This window comes from Canis lupus, chromosome 1 (genome assembly GCF_003254725.2).
Source record: "Canis lupus dingo isolate Sandy chromosome 1, ASM325472v2, whole genome shotgun sequence".
In the NCBI taxonomy this organism is placed as follows: Eukaryota; Metazoa; Chordata; class Mammalia; order Carnivora; family Canidae; genus Canis; species Canis lupus.
The window spans coordinates 94013396-94032169 of record NC_064243.1 but is presented as its reverse complement, the minus strand read 5'-3'; the positions used below and the strand labels follow the sequence as shown (position 1 = coordinate 94032169).

The following is an 18774-nucleotide window of genomic DNA, read 5'->3' as shown; positions in this document are numbered from 1 at the left end:
AACTGTTTAATCAGCCCCAGATATATTTCTTTCACTTTTCCTTTCTCTCACTTTGAACAAATACTTTATTGTTTGCTGTTGATGTTTAAGGTAGCTCAGAGTCTCAAAAGTTAAAAAAAAACAGTCATTTCCTTTGGTTGCCAGAAGGTGTGCCTTTTTACTGATAGTTATGTAGAGGTTCTGCTTGATAGTAATTAGATAATGATGACTTTTTTCACTTTGATTAAAATCTAGTGATAACACCAAGACAAAGATAGCTAATAAATAGTTTCTTCTTGAGTAGGAAGGGGGGTCTGGAATTAGCAGTGCCCAAAACAAGCATTTTAGTTGGTTGCAGAGGCTTTCTTTAATTTGTAAAGAGAAGGAACAATTAACGCTGGACATGGACCACGCTGTCTTGTAATCCTCCTAACACACCTGTGAGGTAACTCTCACGGGCCTTGTCTTCCAGACCAGAAGTCGTAGGGTACATAACAGCTGGAATTTACTTGCAGGTCTTTCTTGCTCTGAAACCCACACTGAATTCTGTAGCACTCTGCGTTCCAGCGCGTAAGCCCAGAGATGCTGTTGCCTGGGTTATTACTACACCTTAGCTGCTTTACTTACACTTGAAACTTTTTAGAATGGAAGATTTCAGATTGTACAAAAGCAGAATTATTCACCTAACTTCTAAAGTCCGATCTTGTTCCCACATCTCACACACCCCCCCCCCACACCCGGTTATTTTGAATCCAGTCTCAGCCATACTTATTTCTCCGTATTTTGGGTCTATATCATGGAAAGATAAGGATTCTCTCTGGGTACACTTATAACACCATAAATTACCTCATCTAAAAAACTTAATAAGAATTCTTTAATATCATCAAATGTCTAGTCAGTTCCTTTATCTTTTATGGTGCTTTTAAGAAATCAAGGTATTAAAGTCCTCTTTATAATCACCTTTAATAAATATACGAACCTTCTGAATCAAGAAGTGAAGTCATTTGATGAGCGCCTCTGCTTTCTCACTGCTGGGAACAGGGATGCTGTTTAGGTCATCGGTCTCCATTCTTGTGTTGTCTTAGATTTGATATTGTTGTTTTTGTTTCTTTTTAAGATTTTATTTATTTATTTATGAGAGACACGCAGAGACATAGGCAGAGGGAGAAGCAGGCCCCATGCAGGGAGCCCAATGTGGGACTCGATCCCGGGACTGAGGGATTACAACCTGAGCCAAAAGCAGATACTCAACTGCTGAGCCATCCAGGCATCCCTGATGTTGTGTTTGACTTGTTCATTACATGACCCCTTTCATCACATAATCTTTAAAAAAAAAAATGCTGCCCCACCGAGACAGTCCCCTCTGTAAATGTGGAGTGATGTGCAGCTTTATGATTCTGGTAGGACAAGGAGTAGGAAAGGCTCAGTGGCAGTGGGAGATGATGTAGCAAGCTAGAACACCAAAAATGAGAATATTACAAAAGATGTGGAATGAGGAGAGAGAATGGAGCAGATTGCCTGGAATTGATGAGAATGCCACTTTTCAGTATTAATTGAGGTCCACCTAGTTGCTGATTGAACAGACATGTGAGTTGAGTGACTGCTCATGACTAGGCACAGTTCTACAGAAGTCTGAAGGGGAGCCAGACAGGGGAGCCAGACGAGGATCCTAGCCTTCATGGAGTGAGACATCACTGGTGGCTGCCCTTGTCAGCTGATGGTGACAGAGCTATGCTTCTGGTCCTGGAGCCACAAGGCTGCTTTTTTTTCTTTTTCTTTTTTTTGTTTTTTTTAAAGTAGGCTCCATGCCCAGCGTGGAACCCAACACAAGGCTCAAACTCTGAGATGGACGCCTGAGCTGAGAGCAATAGTCAGACTTAACCAACTGATACGAAAACCCCCTTCCTAGCCATGACAGTTCATCCTGTAAAAAGTTTTTTCCCCCCAAGATTTTATTCATTTATTTGAGAAGAAAGAATAGGCATGAGCAGTGGGAGAGGCAGAGGGAGAGAGAGAAGCAGACTCCCCGCTGAGCAGGGAGTCCAACGTGGGGCTCTATCCCAGAACCCTGAGATCATGACCTGAGCTGAAGGCAGACACTTTACTGACTGAGCCACCCAGGGGCCCCTTCATTCTGTAAAAATTTTAAGATCTGAGGACCAAACTCTCTTTCTGATTTAAAGGTGCCAGTGATGATGCCGTTAGCTGCTCAGTGATGCTGGAAGTTCTTCGTGTCTTGTCAACGTCTTCAGAAGCCTTACATCATGCTGTCATATTTCTCTTTAATGGTGCTGAGGAAAATGTCCTACAAGTGAGATTTTGCTCTTTTTAAATACTAGATTTATGTAATAATGAGAACAGTAATAATAGCTAATGCTTAAGCATTTTGATTATTCATTTGCGGTATCCTAAAACGATAATATTGTATCTGGCAGTACTTCAAAACTTCCACAACCGCTGTGTACCCATGTTCAGTATTTGAAAACTCAGAACAGACCATCTTGTCAGTGTTTGATTCATAAAAGGGCATTGTGATAGCATAACTAACCATCTCGGGTTTTCTGGGACACTGGAGTTGCAGAGATGTTTTGCAGCTGGCACACAGCATGAATACCCGAGCACGAGGACTGTCCTTTCTCCTCTGTTCCGTTGGCTTAGCCTCACACTTACTGAGGATATTGTTTGGCAGCACTCATGGAAATCAGGCTGCCTTCTGTGATGGTGACTTTCCACTCAGCAAACCACATACAGCCATTATGCGTAGAGAAACGGATAGATGTCTTTAGACATTCCCTTTGAAAATTACCTTTGAAAATGATAATTTTTTTATTCTTCCCCCTTATCAACACAGACATTCTGTCTTTAAAATAAGCAAAATAAAGACTTTGATCATTTAAGAGGGTTTAATCTATATTTGTTTTACTTCCTTCTTACCCAGGCCAGTCATGGTTTCATAACTCAGCACCCCTGGGCCAGCTTGATTCGTGCATTTATTAACTTGGAGGCAGCGGGTGTGGGAGGGAAAGAACTTGTGTTTCAAACAGGTATGTGAAGTTGTATTTTACATTTCAGTGCAGTTGCATTGTATACTTTAATGCCATTCTTATTTTTATAAAATTGGAAGCTTTTCGGACTCAAGCAATCTCTGATGAAACAAACATTCTTTGTAAAGCATGTGATAGTTTTACTTTGTCATTGTTGGGGTTTTTAACACGATAATATTAACAGCACCTAATAACTTGCGTAGCGCTATGGGCTAAGTGTTGTTCAAAGCGTTGATCGTATGTTAAGTCACTGAGTCCTCAGAACAACCTGAGGAGTGAGTCCTGTCATGACCACCATTTTGCACATAAGAAAACCGAGCCAGGAGATGTTTCAACATCCGTAAGTTTTCACAGTTGGTAAAAGTTGCAGTGGGATGGACCCTGGGTGGTACAGGCTTGCAGCCCATGTTCGTAACCACTAACCCAATTGTCCTATAAGTGGTGGACTTTGTTTTATCATTTACAGGTGATTATGATGTAAATAATATTAAATGACAACCATGTAATGAATTAAAATGAGAAAATACGCCTGTGGTTAAAGGCTTTAAAATGATCCCTGAGCTGAGTGTCATGGAATTCAGTAATACTTCATCAACCAGGGAAATATTTTTTTATTTTATGAGTAAGCTTTCCTAAGGATGACCAGTTGATAGGTTTTAGGGATAGCACCCATTAAGTTAGTAAGGATCATTTGTCATGTTTCTTAACAGAATTTGCAGTTCTGGGCTTCTTAAATTCTGCTGTGGGAAGTTCCACACCATTTTCCCTGGTGTGTTAGAAATTTGGATAGTGCACTTTAGCCAGACACACAGCATTCAGTAGAAGTTCTGTAATGGGGGTGCTGGAGATGGGCCAGGAGAAGTGAGTAAGCTGATAGAGGAGCTCTCTAGTGCCCTTTAAATACCCAGTATCAGTTAAGATGTGCTAAGTGCTAATTATGTCTGTGTATATCACCTAAATGGTGCTGTGTTTTAATATTCTCCATCCAACTTATTTTAGACGTTTACCCTTCAAAATGGGCATATGTTTTTTACATCAGCTAACCTCTGAGAATCTCAAGGTCGTGAGATGAGAATGTGCTCCTTTCTAACTCTCAGATGTTTCTGTTTGCTCTAATGCCTCACCTAACTCAGGAGAAGCTGGTTCTGATATCTGTGGGGCTCAGTAGGGGCCTCGCTATTGTCCGTGGCCCTCCTATTCTTGGGTTCTGTCAGGATAGGAGGGTTACATGTTGAACAACCGCAACAAGGAGCAAAAGGAAATTCTGTAAGCAGAGCTTACTGTCGCATCTGTTACTTACACTGCATCTATCCTCCAGTGAAAATGTCAGGGCTCCACGTGGGCAGGAGTGTGTCTCTATCTTTTCTCTCCTGGGCCTGTACTCTGTTAAATTCTCAGTTGTTAGCACTGACTCCTGCACTCCTAGGACCCAGATCAAAACCAGGCCTAAGGTTTGGACTGTACCTTTCCTGAATTTATTCTGTGCATCTATATTAACACATATGTATCCTGTGCATACATATTAATGTATTTTATTCATATGTAGTCCAGAGAGGACTAGTTAGATCTAGATCCAAGTTAATTTCTTCATTTACATTTATTGAGTGCCCACTTTTGCTAGGTGTGACTAACCTACAGTCCATGGTGTTTTTACTAAATATAGATAGTTTTACATAAAAATCATATACTTGCATACATTTTGGATGTAATTGTATTATCTGGAAAGATTTAAACTACAGTAGCGGTCCCTGCTGGCTGGTGAGTGTTACGTGGTGGGTGACACGAGTGGAGGATGGGGCCAAATGTGAAAAGCCAATTTGAACTCTCCATTGCTCCATAATTTATTTATTTATTTATTTATTTTTAATTTTTATTTATTTATGATAGTCACAGAGAGAGAGAGAGAGGCAGAGACACAGGCAGAGGAAGAAGCAGGCTCCATGCACCGGGAGCCCGATGTGGGATTCGATCCCGGGTCTCCAGGATCGCGCCCTGGGCCAAAGGCAGGCGCCAAACCGCTGCGCCACCCAGGGATCCCAATTGCTCCATAATTTAAAACCAGAATGGTCATTACTGCTTTACTTACATTCTTTATAGTTTTCTGTGTTGTTTAAATTTTGGCATTGTATTTGATTCATAGTAAAAGCAAAGAACAGACTTGTTACTAATTAGCAATATAAAGTTGCCCCTTGAACAATGGGGTGGGTAGAGGTGCTGATCCCCGGAATGGTTGAAAATCTGTGTGTAACTCTTGATTCCCCCAAAAACCTAATTACTAAGTAGTCTGCTGTACACCGGAGCCTTACTGATAACGAATAGTCAATTAACATATATTGTATGTTGTGTGTGTTGCATGTTGTGTTCTTACAATAGAGTGAGCTAGAGAAAACGTTGTCAGGAAAATCATAGGAGAAAAGACACAGTATTATACATATTTATTACAAAAAATCACATATGAGTGGACCAGCACAGTTCAAAGTCATGTTGTTCAAGGATAAACTGTATGTACAATTTAAAAAGTTTCACTCATTGGAAAATAAATTCTTCACCCTTCAAAACTGATTTTGTCTGGAGGGACATCCTGCAGAAGATTTGGAGAGAATATCCACCCTCCCCCCCACTCCCACCCCGAGTTTTTATGCCTAGTTCTCCCTTTAGGTTTTGGTAGCTGCTGCTGGCAGCTGAGCTGCGGGCCAGGCAGCTTTCCGGGCGTGCTGACATTCTAGCAGCTCTTGGGATCTCCCTTCCATGGGCCACTGCCCACAGAAGCCTGGCTTCTTTGCAGTGATGGCTTTCCCAGGGCAAGGCTAAAGCCTCCAGGATGTGGAGTCCTGCGAGGTTGCCCCGTCCTCAGCTGCTTCGACAGGCACTTGTCCTGTCCTGGAAACGTTTTGGTTAAAACAGTTTGTACTCACTAGTGTCCATTGTCCCTTCAGAGAGAGACTTTCATTCAGGGGGTTTTTAGTGACTGGAATAATCATCACTACCTCGTTCTGGAAAGAGCCAGAGTGCATGAAAGAATGACTTAACTTTATCAGACTAGTGATTTATGTCATGACCTAGTAAGGCTGCTTTAATAAGTTGAAGTGTTGTAAAATCCATTATTTAAAAATTTAATCAGATTAAACCAGTAATAAATGTCCCCTATGAAAAATTCAGATACTGCCAATCTCAAGTAGAAGCCCAAAAGCAGAGGAATCACAGAATTGTTTTTTTTTCTCTTGTGAAAAATATCGTGCCCCGTGTCCTACCCCAGAGCAAACCAGTTTCACAATTTAGTCCGTATTCTTCTGGAATTTTTTCTATACACACACATTAATATAGTAAGTTAATATATCTTAGGAAAATGGGATCCTGTGCCATTTGCTGTTTTATAACCTGCTTGAGATTGCATTCGTTTAAAACTACAGCTCTATTGAGGAGTAAGCCGCATACCTTATAATTCACTCATTTAAAGTAAAACTCAGTGGTTTTTAGATCTCTTCACAAAGTTGAGCAGTCATCACTGCAGTCAACTCTAGAATCTTCTCATTACCCTACAGAGAGGCCCCACACTCACTAGTCTGGCTTTTTTCAATACATATGATGTTTTCTAAGGTTCATCTATGTTGTAGCACATGTGAGTACTTCCTTCTTTTTATAACTTGAATTATGTTCTCTTGTGTGGATAGCATGCATTTTGTTGATCCATTCGTCAGGTGATGGACATTTGGATTGATTCCACTTTCAGGCTATCAGGAATAATGCTGCTGTGAACGTTTGTCTGTAATAAGTCTTTGTGTGGATGTATGTTTTCCTTTCTTTTGGGTGGATACCTAGGTCAAGTGGGTAAATTTAAGTTTTTAAGAAATGCCAAACTAAGTAGTAAAGCTTCGTTTCAGAAGAAATATAAATTCAGAGAACAGTAAGAATTTTTTAAATATTACTTTAGTTTTTGAATTTTTTAAACTTTAGATTTGCAGAAAGGAAGTAGAATGTAATACTCAGGGCTGATGGAACAGGCAGTGTCCTACACTGTTGGTGGAAGTGCAGATTGATGTTTTGGGGCAGTCTGGCAGTAGAGACCACTTTAGAAAACATGCAGACCCTTCTATCTGACAAGACCACTTGTAGGAATTTATCCCGTAAAAATGCACATAGATGCATAGATCCGAGTACTGTATAGTCTTCTCGGTTTTTTTTATAAGACTAAAAACTTGAGAATGCCTTCTAGGTCCATGCACAGGAGACCAGTTATATTAATGGTGACCTAAACATTTCTCCCCTCATCCAACCACTGCTCATTTTTCTGTTCCCAGCTATTGCAAAACTCCTCAGGAGTGGAATTGCTTGTCTTAGTTGGCTCCCATAGCATCCAGCACAGGCTCCAGCCAGAAGGCAAGTTCAGATCCCAGCCATAGGATGCACCTATAGCAAGCACCCTTGAACAAGTCACAGATCTGCATGCTTTGGTTCTTCATCTGTAAAAATGGGATAGTGTTTGTATCTACTTCTTATGATTCATAACCACAGAGTAAAACCCTCAGTTCTATAATTTCTCCTGTAAGAGTTCCTTTTGCTTCGTTCATGTTACGGGGAGTAGCTCACTCAGGAGCTGACCGACTTGCCCATCCCAGTCTCCTGAGACTTCCTTTTTGTATGGGAACTTGACCTGTAGGCCTGAGGGGGAGGTCAGTGCCAGTTGGGGCGGGGCTGGAGCGTAGGCACACAGTAGTCGGATCTCTATGGGGGTTAAAGACCGGGTGGTGAATATTTACAAACCGTCAGTTTCTTTCTTGCTGATGGGTCTTACCTTTTTCACAAGTACTAACATTTTAAGTGTCTTTATTTCCTCTTTCATGAATTGTGAAAGAAATGCACACAGATCTGCATGTTCAGCCTGATGAATTTTTGCAAATTGAATATAATCATGTAACCAGAACCCAGATCGAGACTGAGAGTATTGAACTGCACTCCAAGATCCTCCCCTGTGATTCCTGCTATTCTGACCTTTGTCTTGGCAGATTTAATTTTGCTTGTATTTGAACTTTCTATAATTGACTCCCACACTGTGTTTTCTTTTATGTATGGCTTCTTTTTTTTTTTTTTTTTATGGCTTCTTTTTTTACCTAGTATCAAGTCTGTAAGACTCATCTGTCTTGTGTTTAGCAGACTTCATTCTTTTTTTTTTTTTTATTGCTGAATACTATTCCATTGACAAGAATATCCATTCTACCGGTGATATCAGATTGTAGGTTTTGGCTCTTATGAAGGGTGCTGTTATGAACAGTCTCATAAATGGGACTCATGTATGTGATGCACACTTCAAATAGAATTAGTTATAACGTGGATATGTTCAGCTTTGGGAAATACTTTTGGTAGATAACTGCCATACCTAGATATGAAAATCCTAAATATTAGCCAACTAAATCCAGCAAAGTGTGTGTGTGTGTGTGTGTGTGTGTGTGTGTACTACACAGTACTCGGATCTATGCGTCTATGTGCAGTTATTTTACGGGATAAATTCCTACAAGTGGCCTTGTCAGATAGAAGGGTCTGCATGTCTTTTAAAGTGGTCTCTACTGCCAGACTGCCCCAAAACATCAATCTGCACTTCCACCAACAGTGTAGGACACCGCCTGTTCCATCAGCCCTGGGTATTACATTCTACTTCCTTTCTGCAAATCTGAAGTTTAAAAAATTTAAAAACTAAAGTAATATTTAAAAAATTCTTACTGTTGGGATCCCTGGGTGGCGCAGCGGTTTAGCGCCTGCCTTTGGCCCAGGGCGCGATCCTGGAGACCCGGGATCAAATCCCACATCGGGCTCCCAGTGCATGGAGCCTGCTTCTCCCTCTGCCTGTGTCTCTGCCTCTCTCTCTCTCTCTCTCTCTCTGTGTGACTATCATAAATAAATAAAAATTAAAAAAAATTCTTACTGTTCTCTGAATTTATATTTCTTCTGAAACGAAGCTTAACTACTACTTAGTTTGGCAGTTTCTTAAAAACTTAAACATAAATTTACCCACTTGACCTAGGTATCCACCCAAAAGAATACATGTGTATGTATACACACACACACACACACACACACACACAAACAAGAAAATTTTCCAGCTGAGTTGAGCATATTCCAGGAATACAAGATGTTTCTTTTCCCTGTATCAGCAAAACTATTCAGTATTTATATATATTGCAAGATGATCACCACAGTAAGTCTAGTTGACATCCATCATCAGTTACAAAATATTTTTTCTTGTGATGAGAACTTTTAAGATCTACTCTTTTAGCAACTCTCTAGTATATAGTACAATATTATTAACTGTAGTCACCATGCTGTACATTGCATCCCGGATCTATCTATCTTTTTATATATATGGCTTTTTTCAATACATACGATGTTTTCTAAGGTTCATCTATGTTGTAGCACATAGTGAGTACTTCCTTCTTTTTATGACTTGAAAAATATATATATATATATATATATAATTTTTTTTTTTTTTTTTTTTTTTTTTTTTTAGTTTTAAGTAGTCCCTGTACCCAGTATGAGGCTGGAACTTGAGTTGCATGCTCCACCCATTGAGCCAGCCAGGCACTCCAAGACTGACTTATCTTTTAACTGCAAGTTTGTATCTTTCAACCACCTTCACTCATTTCAGTTCCTCCTCCCCTGAGCCCCCACCTTTGGCAGCTCTCAGTCCATTCTCTATAGCTATGAGTTTTTGTTTTCTTTTGTTTAGATGTAACATATAAGTGAGATCATAATGGTATTTACTTTTCTCTATGACTTATTTAGCATAACACCCCCAAGGTCTGTCAATGCTGTGGCAAATGGCAAGATTTCCTTCTTTTATATGGCTAAATAATATTCTATTGTGTGTGTGTGAATAAGATTCCATGTGTGTGTCTCTGAATAATTATTCCATTGGAACAATATTCCAGTATACCATCAGTGGTATATATACCATTTTTATTCATTCATCCACTGATGAACATTTTCCATATCCTGGCTGTTGTGGCTAATGCTGCAGTGTACATGGGGTACATACTCCTTTTCACAGTGGCTGCTCCAGTCTGCATTCCCCTTTCTCCACATCCTCACCAACACTTATTTCTTTTCTTTTTGGTAAAAGCCATTCTAACAGGTGTGCAGTGATACCTCATTGTGGTTTCGATTTGCATTTCCTGGAGAATGAGTGATGTTGAGCATCTTTTTGTATACCCATTGACTTATCTGGACATCTTATTTGGAAAAATGTCTATTCAAATCTCCTGCCCCCCCTTTTTTTGCTATTGAGTTGTAGGAGTCTTTATATACTTTGGATATCAACCCCTTTATAAGATATATGATTTGCAAATACCTTCTCCCATTCTACAGGTTATCTTTTAATTTTGTTGATGGTCTCCTTTGCTGTGAAGAAGCTTTTCAGCTTGATGTATTCCCACTTGTTTTAACTTTTGTTGCCTTTGTTTTTGGTGTGAAACCCAAAAAAATCATTGCCAAGACTGATGTTGGGAGGTTATTACCACCCATTTTCTTCTTGGTTTTGTATTTTCAAATCTTTAACACATTCGAGTTCATTTTTGTGTGTGATATAAGAGAATGGTCCAATTTCATTCTTTTGCATTGTGGCTGTCCAGTTTTCCCAACACCATTTATTGAAGAGATTGTCCTTTCACATTATATAATTCTTGGCTTCACATAAATTAACTGAACATGTAGGTGTGGGCTTATTTCTGGTCTCTCTATTCTATTCCATTGATGTGTATCTGTTTTTATGCCGGTCCCATACTATTTTGATTACTGTAGCTTTGTAGCATAGCCTGAAATAAAAAAGTGTGGTGTCTCCAGCTTTGGTCTTTCTCAAGATTGCTTTGGCTATATGTGTTTTTTTGTTTGTTTGTTTGTTTTTGTTTTTGTTTTGGTGCTTCCATAGAAATTATAGAATTGTTCTATTTCGTGAAAAATGCTGTTGGACTTTTGATAGGGATTGCACTGAATCTGTATATTGTTTTGGGTAGTATGTACATTTTAACAGTATTGGTTCTTTTAGTCCATGAACATGGAATAGCTTCCCATATATTTGTTTCTTCACTCTGTCTCATAAGTGTCCTATAGTTTTCAGAGTACAGGTCTTTGACCTCCTTGCTTAAGTTTGTTCCTAGGTATTTTTTTTTTTTTTTGGTACAACTGTAAATGGAAATTGTTTTCTTAATTTTCTTTCTGACAGTTCACTATTAGTGTATAGAAACGTAACTGATTTTTGGATTTTATATCCTGTAACTATGAATGGTTAAATGAAGATGGTTTAATATATGAAAATATATGTATGTATTTTACCATAGTAGCATAATAAAGGGGAAAAATCACAGTCGATAATCTCAACATAATTAGGTAGATAAAGAACAAGGATATATTTCTTCATAACAGTGCATATATGATGCTCACAAAATATGACAATATAAAACTATGATCTAATGTTTTTTATTTTTTCCAATTGTTCCAATAATGATATAGCTGGGTTTTTTTAATTCAGAGTTCCAATCCAGGATCAAATAGCATTTGATTGTCATGTTTTATTATAAACCTGTCACAGTGATTATATAACACACACATAAAAGTAGAAAAGTGAAAAACTTAACCATGGTAAGGTGAATACCTCTGTCTCCCTGTGGATGCAAGGACCTAGACTCTCAGATCCAGCTCCCTCCCTTTCGCCCCAGAGTGACCGTTTATTAACCTGCTGTTTATGATGCTCTCCTTTCTAGTTTAGCTTCACCTGCTTTTCGGTTTGATTTTCATAATATTTTAATAGTATAATTTTGGTTATTAACATCTAATTGTAATAGTATTTTAATAACAGCATTTTGACATCATACAGTTTGATAATCACCGCCATTCATTCACATCTGTATCCTCCTTGGCCACATCGGGAAGCTTGTCCTCTCTGAGCACTGGTGATGATGGTAGCTTCTGGTCATTTGATGATGGTATTTGCCAGGTTTTTCTACTTTGTGGACTTACTGTTTTCCTCTCTGTAATAGGTACTCTGACACTGAGGACACATCCTGTTTCTTGTGGGACTTTGATCCTAGTTTCGGCAGACATCAATGATTCTGGATGCAAAGCATTTTTACTGTAATGTTAGGCAGGTGCTGGGTGTTCTCTCTCTCTCTCTTTCACCCATAACTGATAGTTGGAATTCTGCTCGAAGGAAAGCTTTCTGTTCTCCCTTGTTTATTTCAGTGTGTCATATGTTTTGCATGTTCTGTTGCTATCATCCTGATGTGTGAATTGTTTCTGGCTGGGCCAGTGGTGGCCCTGTCACTGGTGCCTGTGTCCTTCTGATGGGTTTCTCTGAGCACCTTCTCACCTCCTGGCACGAGATGTTCAACTACCCTCATACTTTCCTAGCCCCAGATCTGGGAGTAGCATTCCCTGGTCAAGCCCTGGCCCTCTGAGTGGATAGTGGTTTCCCCAAGCAAAGATCTTAGTGCTAAGTATATTTTCTTTGTCTCTATCCTGTTCGGGGTTTGTAGAGCTTTTTGAGTTCATAGCTTGATATTTTCTGTGATTTTGGAAAATTATTGGCCATTATCTCTTCAAAGCATTGCTGCTTCTCCATTCTGTGTCCTCTTTCGTGGGACTGCCGTGCCCCATATTCTCTTACACACATTTCTATATTTAATGCCCTTTTTCTCTCTGTGCACCAGTCCACCTGCTCTATAATCTTTTCTTCTGCTATGTCTAACCTCAGAGTAAACCATCCATTCAAGTTCTTACCCTCAGGTTTTATAGGGTTTCCGTTTTTATGGCTTATTTGGTAAAATTCTTGCTGTGGTTTTAAAATCCATGTCTGGTCACCTGGGTGTTTTGTTCTGAGGTGTTTCTTCATCCCTTCTCCATCTTTTATGGTCATCATTTCAACAGGAAAGAAATTTGATTGTTTATAAGGCTATAAAAATATTCTTAGATTCCCTGAAATACAATGACGTGATCTAACCGCATCAGTCAACTTTTTGTGAAATTTCTTGGTAAGAAACAGTCTCTGAATCTCACGGGATTACAACAGCAAAGGCTTATTTCTCTCACGTTACATTTATGTCTCTGACTAACTACATGCAGGTTTCACAGTGGTTTTGTTCCCTTTGTGTCATTCGTTCTGAGACCCGGGCTGAGGGAGAAGCTGCCGTCAGGGAAGGATCAACCTCCCGGCCCAAGTTAAGAGGCAGGGAGGGACTGTGATGGACCCTGAACATGTTCTTGGTCCACGTTCCTGTCTCCCATTCACAGACTGTTGGCCGAGGCAATTCCCGAGGCCGATCTCAGCCAGTGGGACAAGGCAGTGGACGAGCTCCTTGCTCAGGGAGGTGCCATGAGTTATGGGGGGGGGGGGGGGGCAGTGAATGACTGGGGCCCATGATACAGTTCATCACACTCTGCCAAAGGATAGTCTCCTGTTTCACAAAGCCATGTGTGCATAAAGATGTTAGTGAATAGAGGGTGGGGCATCTAGGGGGCTCAGTGGTTGAGCATCTGGCTTCGGCTTTTGCCATGATCCCAGGGTCCTGGGATCGAGTCCCACATTGGTCTCCCCGCGGGGAACTTGCTTCTCCCTCTGTGTCTCTGCCTCTCTCTCTCTGTATCTCTCATGAATAAATAATCTTTAAAAAAAAAAAAGATGTTAGTGAAGAATTATTAATGATAAGAAATAAACAATAATACAGAACTTCTGGCATTTTTGGTGAAAAGTTATGTAGTTCTTAGAAAGATCATTGTAATATCTGGCAACTTAGGAAAATGGTGTGTTAAAGCACAACATAGAGTCAGAATGCCCTGTGACTACAGCTGTGTCCACACACCGTACATTTATAAAACACCTGAAGATGTAAAGATGAAAATAACTGTCTTGGAATGACAGACTTTTGGGTAGTTCTTCATTATTGATCTTAAACTTTTTATAGTATTGTTATTTTGTGCTTAAAAATAATTTTGTTTCCTGAAAGGGGAGTTCTCATTCTTAAAGTTAATATCCATTTATCAGAGAAATGTTAGTACAGAAAAATAGATGAAAAAAGCAAACTCTGGACCTCTGTCCTCAAACCACCTGTGTACCCTGACTGCGTGGTGACTGTTTTGGGTGTCACCATGTTACCTGGTGCTATGTCCTTGCGTTTCCTCCTAGGTCCTGAAAACCCGTGGCTGGTCCAGGCATATGTTTCCGCTGCTAAACACCCGTTTGCTTCTGTGGTGGCTCAGGAGGTTTTTCAGAGTGGAATAATTCCTTCAGATACCGACTTCCGCATCTATAGGGATTTTGGGAACATTCCAGGTATTTTGTGGATTATTGTGGGCTGTGGTGCAATAGCAATTAACCAGAAGAAAGTTTTACTTTTTTACAAGATATGAGCAAACAGCATGTCCTGAGACCATGTTTTCTACGTGAGAGTTGTGTATTCTGACTCACTGAAACTGATTTCCTGATGTTTTCCTTTTCTTTTAAACTTTGGTCTAATTTAACACTTGACTCTAGAACATGCCATCTTGCCCCACACGGTGGCAGGATGGGGGACAGGAGTGTCGATGGCAAAGTTCTGGTGGCCTCCTCAGCAGCGTGTTCCTACCCCTTGGGGCATGACTTGTAGTGTCTCCCTGACATGTACTTCCTTAGTCATTATGTACCACAGCTATAGATTCTGTAAGAATTTGGAAGAGAGAATTTTGTCATTCATTCATTCATGTGACAAAGCAATCATGCCACTGCTTTGACATTTTGTCTTTTAGGAATTTAATATATTAAGCAAATAGGCTTAAAGAAAGGTGGTTCTTTAAAGCAAAATGATATTTTCTGTTTTTCTTGTGTGTCTCAGGAATTGACTTAGCTTTTATTGAGAATGGATACATTTATCACACCAAATATGACACAGCGGACAGAATTCTAACAGATTCCATTCAGAGAGCAGGTTGGTATTCAAATGTAGACTTTTGATCTATGTTAAGATGGCCTATTGGGGCTGACCTACAAACCTATAAATATCCTGTGGGCTGTGCATTAGGGAGGCAGTGTGTGGGGTGCATAAGCTGGGTGGGGCTTTGGAGTCAGAGAGAAGAGGGCTTGAACTTTAGCCCTGAAGTCTAGGTTACAATTCAGTACACAGGACTGTTCACTGTGAGGCATTGGAAAGAGAGCGGGCCCAGGATTAATGATAGGATTGCTGAGCAATGAGCGTGTAGCTGGAATGGAAGCCGTACATTGGAGGGGACACTGGCAAGTGTTTGGGCAGCTTGCCCAGGTGTAGAAAGTTACATCAGTCCAGGTTGGGTGGTGAGGGCAGGTGAGTGGGGTTAACATGCTTTCCAGAGAAGTCTGGAGTAGCCAGGGGCGGGGAGTCTGATGACGTACCTTAATGAAAGAGTTGATAGGATTTGGCCCAGTGCAGAAGAAAGGATGCTCCAGGCAAGAGCAGAGCATGGGTGGGGTGTGTATGTGTGTTGGTGCATGCACACATGTGTGGATTGTGGGTAAGTAGTGTCAGACAGTCTGAATAGAACTTGTCCAAGAGCTGACCAGTTGGAAGGAAGGGATGAATCCTGTGGCCGGCAGCAGAGACACAGTCTAAGGCCCAGCTGGGGAAAGATGGTGCCATTGACCCTGATGGGGATGTGCAAGGGTGACCTCCCCCGGAGCAGTCATGGGGAGGGGAAGGAGTCCACCAGCTCTGTCAGCCATAGACGGAGGAGCCTGGGAATCAGCAGGATGAAAGTACTGATGTGGGGCTAGAGCTCTTGGCAGAATTGGGAATACAGGTGTGGGCATCAAAGGCAAACCATGGAAGCACTTTGGATGGGAGGGGGCTTTGCAAGAGGGAAACAAAGGTCTCAGGGGACTCAGCCTGAGCTTTTGGGGAAAACACATTTGAAGGCAGATGGAGAAGCCAGTGACAGAAATGCCACAATAAGGCAGTGGGTGTCTAAGTGGAAGCAGAGAAGTCAGGGTGGGATGAGTGGCAGGAGGACGGCCAGTCATGCAGGGCTTCGCAGGGCTCCTGCAGCCCGTCGGTGACACAGCGGTCAGTGCTGACCTCTGCTGTGCCAGGCTCTGCTTGCCAGGGACTCTCCCACTCCCTGGCTTCCTGGCTGAGGACTCCTCGTTCAGACTTGTTCTGTATTTGGAAGGTCTCCTCGGAGCTTTCACCTCCAATGCTCTGGTGGCCTGGGCTCCCCCACTGTCGCTGGCTCCCGTGCCACCTCTGCTATGAACAGGCTGCAAAGAAGTGCTTTGACCAGGAGCATTTAGCTAGAAATGTGTCCCTGGCTTCTCAAACCCCACTGGTCCCCCATGATGTCCCAGGGGCCTCTCCTATCTCTATTAATTTTTTAAAATTGAGATATAATTGACATTGTTTATTCTTAATCCAAATGTTGGGTGTCCGGGAGCTTCTCGAGAGGTTTTGTCTCTCGGCTCAGCACTGTATTTTGGATACCTGGAGTAGTCTTTAAGGTAGATGTTAAAGAAACTGTCTTTGGGTTTGTCAGCAGTGAGGGAAGACTAGTTCTTATCCAAGAGGAAAGGATGAAGGCCTGTTGGCTGAGCGTCTGTCTGGGTGAAGAGGAGACAGTGGGTACCTGGACCTTTGAGAAATTTTGTAAGAACCATGGTGAGGGATTGAGGTCCTAGAAAGCTCCTCTGTTTACATCCTGTCATGTCCCTACTCACACCATGCATAGTTTATTCAACTTCGTTATCTTTCTGTTCTTTAATAGGTGACAACATCTTAGCAGTTCTTAAGTATCTAGCTACGTCTGATATGTTGCCTTCTTCTTCTAAGTATCGGCATGGGAACATGGTCTTCTTTGACGTGCTCGGCCTGTTTGTCATCGCCTACCCCTCTCGTGTCGGCTCCATAATTAACTACATGGTGGTAATGGCTGTTGTGTTGTACCTGGGCAAAAAGTTCTTGCAGCCCAAACGTCAGAGTAAGTATTTTCCTCTAAATCTGCAGTGCCGGCCTGGGTATAGGAGTCTGCCTTAAGTTTCTCTAGTCCATTTGCCTCTGTCTTTTCACAAAGGCAAAAATCTTAAAGAATCATAACCTCTGATTTATACTATAAGGCATTTCCAAGCGAGTATCAGATGAATATGCTCATTACACTTCTGGTTTTGGTAGAGCTGGAACTTCTGTTATGTGTGTGCACACCACAGAGGTGCCACACAGGCTCAATGAGAAGTGGTTTGTACAGATTGACCGTTAGTGAAAATTCCCATTGAAGTCTCGTCCGCACCACAGACCAGTAATAAGTGTGCTGTCCTGAAGTCTGACCGAACTGCTTCTGGTTCAACCCATTTCCTTCTGCCTGGGACGTTGTATCATCCAGCTTGGTTATATGCTCTTACAAGGTGGAGCGTCAGTGGCTGAGCACCCCAAGTATGGGTATGGGCCATGCTCCTCCTGTGTTAGCTCCTGGTGGGATTTTACGTGGAACTTGGTTTCCCATCCCTGGTGGTACTTTGATACACAGAGCATCCAGGGGTGTGGAAGATGAAAGCCCCTGCTTTCCTGGTCAGGAATGTGTCTGAACTGGAGGACTTAGTCTCTGGGTCTCTGGTGCCCACAGACTCTGGGCAAATGTTGCTTGAATATTATTCGTCAATACCGTCCCTGTTCAAGGTTTTAACAAACCTGACCCCTGGGACACTTGCGTACTATGCAGTTACCATGGTGGATTTGTTGTTGCACCATTTGCCCCTTTACTCCTGCAGACTGGCTGTGAGGCTGATGTAAAGTTGGTGACCTCTGCTTTGTGTTTTCTCTGCATTAGCCGAAAATTACCTGAAGGACTTCCTCTGTGCACTCGGCATCACTCTGATCAGCTGGTTCACTAGCCTGGTCACCGTGCTCATCCTGGCAGTGTTCGTCTCTCTTATCGGACAGTCCCTATCGTGGTACAACCACTTCTACGTGTCTGTCTGTTTGTATGGGATGGCGGCCGTGGCCAAAATAATACTCATCCATTCCCTCGCCAAGAAATTTTATTATGTGGTAAGTGTAGGCATATTTACTGATTTCTTTTTGCTACCGTCAAGGATTGAAGACAAAACTCGTGTTTGGCTTCCTGAGCTAGCAAATCGTGTTTGGCTCGATCAGAAAGAACTGGCTCCCAGCACTGAGTTAATTTTCTGGAACGCTTCTTCGGGGGGTTTTTTTGGGGAGGCTTCAGGTGTTGCTGTAAAGCTGTCAGGTGTTCAGGTGGTTTTGACCACCTGGCCTGTGTCCGCCTCGTCTCTGCCCAGTCTGCTGCGTTTTGTCAGCCCCCCCTCCCCCCCAGCCCTCGTCACCCCTGTGAGAAGCTCCGAAGTCTCTGGGCTGTGAGTTCCGTGAGGGTGTGGCTGTGGTGCCCACCGTCCCCTGTGCTCGGGCAGCTGTGGTACATGGCACAGATGCATAGGAGGCACCTGCTGCCCTGCAAGCCACACCCTGGCTTCTCTCTTGTTTCCTTCACTTGTTATGGCCCATGTGTCATAGATGCAGATTCTGACAGCATGCAGCTGTGGCATGGGGGCTGCAGACCCTGCTGGAGCAGGGGAGCAGGGAGATGGGGTTCGGATGATTGGTGCTGACACAGGGATAGTGCCATGCTCTTAGGGCTTCCACTGCATATGTTCATTTGGTAGAAATCAAAGTAGAAATTAGGGTTACAGAGTAATGGGACTCATGGTAAACTATGGTAAGAGAGTGACCTGTGGTTTCTAAAGATTTTCTAAGTGAGTTAA

The 18774-nt window shown here is 41.9% G+C and overlaps 1 protein-coding gene across 2 annotated transcripts in view; it reads left to right on the top strand.

Annotated features, from left to right (window-relative positions):
• Nucleotides 1-18774, top strand: part of ERMP1 (endoplasmic reticulum metallopeptidase 1) — a 40920-nt gene that overhangs the window by 4298 nt on the left and 17848 nt on the right. For both annotated transcript variants that reach the window (XM_025423539.3, XM_049092964.1), the window contains exons 3-8: nt 2163-2290; nt 2918-3023; nt 14188-14334; nt 14873-14965; nt 16767-16979; nt 17823-18043. In XM_025423539.3, the coding sequence (XP_025279324.3) occupies nt 2163-2290; nt 2918-3023; nt 14188-14334; nt 14873-14965; nt 16767-16979; nt 17823-18043 (908 nt within the window). The remainder of the gene's footprint in view (nt 1-2162; nt 2291-2917; nt 3024-14187; nt 14335-14872; nt 14966-16766; nt 16980-17822; nt 18044-18774) is intronic.